This window comes from Hipposideros armiger, unplaced genomic scaffold, assembly GCF_001890085.2.
Source record: "Hipposideros armiger isolate ML-2016 unplaced genomic scaffold, ASM189008v1 scaffold_55, whole genome shotgun sequence".
NCBI lineage: Eukaryota > Metazoa > Chordata > Mammalia > Chiroptera > Hipposideridae > Hipposideros > Hipposideros armiger.
In genome coordinates this window covers 3,081,653-3,087,583 of record NW_017731405.1, presented here as the reverse complement: position 1 = coordinate 3,087,583, position 5,931 = coordinate 3,081,653, and the positions used below count along the sequence as shown (strand labels likewise).

Here is a 5,931-nt window from a genome sequence, read left to right as displayed (position 1 = left end):
GGTAGTTTTTGCAACTACTTTAAGGCATTTTACAGGCTGTGCAGTCACAGTGAGCTGGATTTGGGTTCTAATTCTCTCTCACGTTGTGTTATTTTGAACCAGTCCAGTGAACTTCTTTGGAGCCTCAATTTTCTCATCTTTAAGGCGGGATTAGGAGTACCAGCTTCACAAGTTCTGTTATGAGAGCTAAATGAAATAGCATATAGGAAAGGAATTTTACTTATTTCAGAGCACTGTGGAAATGTTAAGTTTGTAAATGTGAAGCAATATTTATAAAGCACTTAGAACAGTGCTGGCTACTTAGTACTTGTTAAATAAATTAAAGTGGTCCTAGTGACACCTTTACGTAGGAGTACACAGCGCATGGTATTACACCAAAGCTGCTTGCGAAGTGACTTAATAATATAGCCACTTAGTTCAATATGCCGGAGAAAATAGAATATAAGTTTTTTGAAAAATATTAGTCTGTAATTCCAACTTCAGTCCCTTTGAAAATAGCTATCGCTGAAACAGTTCAGTGAGGTTTTACTACATGGGGAAAATTGTTACCTACTATCACAAAATAGAGAGTTGTGTATTCGATGCCCCGGGGGGCCAGATCTGAGCAGTGGAGAGCACCCTGGGCGTGGTTATTGTACTACCAGCAACATCTGGGTTTGCTATCATGAAGACAGACGGTTTGTTGTTATTTTGCTAGAAATTCTCGGAGATCAATTAAACTGGATGGAAAAGGAGAACCCAAGGGGGCGAGGAGAGCGAAGCCAGTGAAGTACACAGCCGCTAAGCTGCATGAGAAGGGTGTCCTGCTGGGGATAGATGATCTGCAGACAAACCAGTGAGTGGGACCTGGAATGTGCACAGAACACACACACCCTCTAATCGCCCCCATAAAACCTCACTCACATTCTTTGGTTTCCTGTGGCCTTTGAAGAGAGCTTCATTTGGTCTATCAAGGCTTACCCCTGATTACAGATGACAGGGGAAACGTATGTGTATTGTCATTTGTGGTCTTCCCATCAGGCCTTGAGCATCTGGTGCCATGGGTTATATGAAGTGATGATCAAGTGATTGTGTTTCCCATGGCTTGTCCAGTGCGCCTGGATTTGCCAGCTTCCCTGTTCCCTCCAAAAGAGCTGAGTCATACAGTGAGAATAAAGGCTGTCTTTTGGTCTTGAGAGATGAGATCATTTACAATTGAAAAATAGTGCCTTTCGAATTTCAAAGCCACAGACTGTGTGCCAGTGCTTGGGTCAGAGCCCCACCAGCAGTGTGCTGTCAGTGTGTGCCTTTGAGAAAACCAAAACCCCCTCCTCCACAGCCCCACACTAGGTGCCACTGGGTTCTCTGTTTTAAAGGGACCATGAGCTCTGCACCCCATCACTCCCTAGTCCTTTGTCTGGGGGAAACCAGACCCACTACTTCTTTCTAACTCCTGCCTTCCTTCAAGGCCTGGCTCCTATTCCATTTATCCCATCAAACCTTCTGATTATTAATACAATGACTCAGAGAAAATTCTTCTTTCTCTTGGAAGTTTCTGTAAAACTTATCACCTGAAATACCCAACTGGCCCGTCAGTGGTATAAGTCAACAAATAATTCTCATATTCTGTGAGTCTCATATTTCCCTCTATATTTTGTGCTCTTTAAGAGCAAGAACCAAATTTAGCACCTTCTTTTATAATAAGGTACCTACTTCAGTGCTCCGTGAGCTACAGATCTCAACAACAGCCATCAAACTTAGTGAGCAGAGTAGGGGTAATGATGGGAGGTTTGGGGTGATTTTCTCTGGCGTTCCCAGTAGACTGTTCACTAAGGATGGTAGCCTAGGATTCCATTGATTTGTTTCAGCTTTAAGCATATATTTGCAGTGTGTCCCTTTCTTCACTAGGTTTAAAAATGTTACATTTGATATCATATCTACTGAAGATGTGGGCATCTTCGATGTCAAATCAAAATTCCTGAGTGTTGAGATGGAAAAGGTACAGCTCAATATTCAGGTAAGCTGGGGTTTCTGCAAACTGGCGGTGAGTGTGATAGTGTGGGTCATTTGTGGCTCCCCTGGCTTGCACTCTTCATGATGGCAATGAAATCCAACAAAGAAGACTAAATGTAAGCTTTATTTGCCAATATTAACCTTTTAAGCATTGATTATTTTTTTAAAAGCTATGATTTTTCAAATTATTGGAATTTAAAATGCTTTTCAATGGTAACCATAGCAGTCAGTTTTTCTAAGCCATGTTTCCATTCTGAGGCTTAAAGAAAATAATATAAAAGTATTCAGGAAAGTTCCCTGGAAAGTTTTCTTTTATTAGAAACTTGCATTTCTTTCTAAGAGAGTGTATGCCTATAACTGGAGCTTTCCTGATTCCATTGCTCCTTATTCCTTTCACATCAGCTTCTTAAATCTATTTGTTATACATTTGGGATCATATGAGTGAAAGACATTATGCAAAACAGATCATCTTTAAATAAAAAAATGGTGTTTGCAGTCTGGATTTTTGCTGTTTTCTCATAAGAACCAACCACATTTAAGCTAAATATACTTGAACAGAAACTGAGAAATCCAGTTTATGTGTCAAAAAAAAAGAAAGGTGGGTACAATCAAATGTTTAAATTCATCTACCCCCAATTTCTTAATCCTTAGCACAGGAGCAATTCAGAGATGTAATTGAGTTTTTCTTTTTGGTGTAGGAGTTTTTAAATGGAAGTAACACCTATTTACCTGGGCCCCAAACTACTTGTAAAATGATTTCCAGGCATTCTGCTTGTATCTACATGAATCATTTGAATAAGCCACTGGGAGTGATGGTAGTTCCAGCCTCACTGCCTGCTCAGCCCATCCCTAACAGTCCTGAAATTATCTCCCCTCCCCTTCTTCTCTGTCTTGCATCCCTAGCTTGAAAAGAAAAATGGGAACTAAATGGGCATGATAAGGCCATTGGGATTATGGAGTAAATTAGAGTACAGAGAGAAAATTAAAGATGTTTTTTTTATAAAGATGTATATAAAGATTTTATAAAGATGTATAATTATGAAGAGTATACTTAAGTAAACAGTATTGTTTTCTAACCTAATTTAAATTTCACTAAATGTATCCATCTGACAATTTAACTGAAAGTCTTGAGTTACTTTCTGTAACACTTAGATAAATACAGGAAGAGAAAAGAATGTTTTGGTGGTGATGGGCCTTAATTAGTGATTCTTCTCTAGAGGTGGCAGACATACCATGTGATTGCCAGGAAGGAAATGACCCAAAACCAATAATGTCAACTGGACAGATGAATCCTAAGTGACCAGTAAACACCTATTTAGAGAGGCCTCAGTAATTCCACGCAACTTCCTTTGAACACTGGTGCAAATACCAAGCTTCACTTGTTCCTTTGTTAAGGATTCAGTATGCAGTGGAATTAGCTATTCACACCATTCATTTATACACATGACTGTGAAATGTTACTCCTCAGTTGTATGCAGATGGCTAATAAGCCCCAGACTTTTAAAGTCATTACTGTACNCCCAATATCCTTGGGGCATCTTTCCAAGGCCCTGTTCCCCAGCCCCTGGGAGCCACTAATCTGCTTTCTGTCTCTATGAATTTGCCTGTTCTGGAAATTTCATATAAATGGAATTTCATATGCAATACATGGCCTTTTGTGTCTGGCTTCTTTTACTCAGCATAATATTTTTGGCTGCATAATATTCCATTGTATGGGTATTCCACATTTATCATGTCTATTTGGGCTGTTTCCATATTTTGGCTGATGTGAGTAATACTGCTGTGAACATGTGTACAACTTTTTCTTTGAACACCTGTTTCCAGTTCTTTGGGCTATATACCTAGGAGTGGAATTGCTGAGTCATACGGTATTTCTATGTTTAGCTTTTTTGAGGAACTGCCAAACGTTTTTCTATAATGGCAGCACCACTTTATATTCTCACCCACAAGGTGTGAGAGTTTCAGTTTTTTCACATCTTCACCAACATTTGTTTTGTTTTTCATTATAGCCATCCTAGTAGGTATGAAGAGTAGTATCTCTTTGTGGTTGTGATATGCATTAACCTAATGATTAATAATGTTGACCATCTTACTATGTGCTTGTCAGCCATTTGTGTATCTTCTTTATAGAAAGGTCTATTCAAATCCTTTGCCCATTTTTTAATTGAATTGTCTGTCTTTTTATTGCAGAGTTGTAAGAGTTTTTTATATATTCTAGATAGTAAACCCCTATCAGATACATGATTTGCAAATATTTTTACCCCTTCTATGGGTTGTCTTTTTATTTTCTTGGTAATATCCTTTTCTACACAAAATTTTTTTAACCTAACAAAGTCCTGTTTATCTATTTTTTGTTGTTGCTTATATTTTTGGTGTCATAATATAAGAATTCATTGCCAATCCAAGGTAATGAAGATTGACTCCTATGTTTTCTTCTAAGAGTTCTATAGTTTTAGCTCTGTGGCCTATGATCCCTTTTGAGTTAATTTTTGTATATGGCATAAGGTAGGGGTCCAACTTCATCCTCTTTTGCATGTGGATATCTAGCTATCGCACAGTCATTTCTTTGTTCTTTTTTTTTTTTAAGATTTTATTGGGGAATCAGGGAAGGGAAACAGACAAGTTGCTGTCCCTTTGTTCTTCAGTCTAGTTGTGGAGGACATTGCTTCACTGGGCCATGTTAGTATTGTGATCATTGCGCTCTTCCTGGTTGAGGCAGGTCGGTTGCCAGCCATTGANGGGCTGCAGCCTACTCTGTCGCCGGTGACTCAAGGCAGCCCAGCTCCAGGTCGAGCTGTTGTTCATCATCTTAGCTGTAGAGGGCAGTGTCACTGGCCCCCATGTGGGATCCGAACCAGGGCCCTGCTGCTCAGAGCTGGCTTCCCAAGCCAGCTCTTAACCAACGTGACACTCGGCCGACCCAAGGGGTGTCCATTCTTTTACAGTCCTGGGCTGTTGGGTTGGATTGTGGAAGCCAACTTTTTGTTTTATTTTCTAACCAAAAACTAGAATCTCTATTTTATGATTCCACTGTAAACTAAAAAGTCAGGAGTGCATTTAGAAACTTTTTAAATTCTCCATTGGCATAATTTCATACTTGAAGTAGCTTACCCTGTTGTATTTTAAGCAAGTAGATTTAACACTTGAGCAAGAACTTTCATTATTCCTTTTGTCTTTTTTAGTCAAAGGTGTGTTTTAAGCTCTATTATAAAAAAATAATAAAGCTACTCTTGTTTTTGGAATGTTTACAGTAAACAGTATTTTATATTCTTGATAATGTTGGTGCCAGGTGTTCGCTAATTGCACAGTGCAGCTTAATGGTTTTAAATTGCTTAGTGGTTTTAAAAAATCATATTGATACAAAGACAAAATTTGGCAGTTCTCTTATTACCCATTAGCATACATATTATAGGTTTTTAATATACAATATAGCCACTTTTAATGAGTATGATTTGCTCATAATAATTCTTATCCCCAGACTAAGGTCAATACTAATCAAATTTTAATTACCCATTAAAAATGTAATATAATATTTTTATGTAATCCTTGTAGTCAAATCGACAGTAGGAAATGGTGCTGCATGCAAAAATCAATTGCAATACTCTTAGAAGATTTGCTGAAGGAAAATAACCTAATTTAAACCTTATTTGTTTGAGCGCTACTAGTTCTGAATTTCGGTTCATTTGTTTGTGGCCTGTAAATTACTTTTACTCTATTCCTAGGAGGAAAAAGTTGATCAAACTAATATTTACTAGAAATAAAGTTGTTGAGGGTTTTCTTTACATACCGCATTTCCCCATGTATAAGACGCTCCCATGTGTAAGACGCACCTTAATTTTAGGGCCCAAAATTTGAAAAAAAATGTATTACATAAAGTTATTGAACTCAAGTTTTATTCATCATAAAAAAGCGAAATTTGAAAAAAGCAGGAAATGCAAG

The 5,931-nt window shown here is 38.0% G+C and overlaps 1 protein-coding gene across 1 annotated transcript in view; it reads left to right on the top strand.

The window, feature by feature from the left end:
* The window catches only part of IQGAP2 (IQ motif containing GTPase activating protein 2), a 325,198-nt gene that overhangs the window by 311,577 nt on the left and 7,690 nt on the right, over window positions 1–5,931 (top strand). Inside the window, exons 33-34 of the mRNA XM_019641003.1 lie at window positions 698–835; window positions 1,888–1,996. Coding sequence (XP_019496548.1) covers window positions 698–835; window positions 1,888–1,996 — 247 coding nt within the window. The remainder of the gene's footprint in view (window positions 1–697; window positions 836–1,887; window positions 1,997–5,931) is intronic.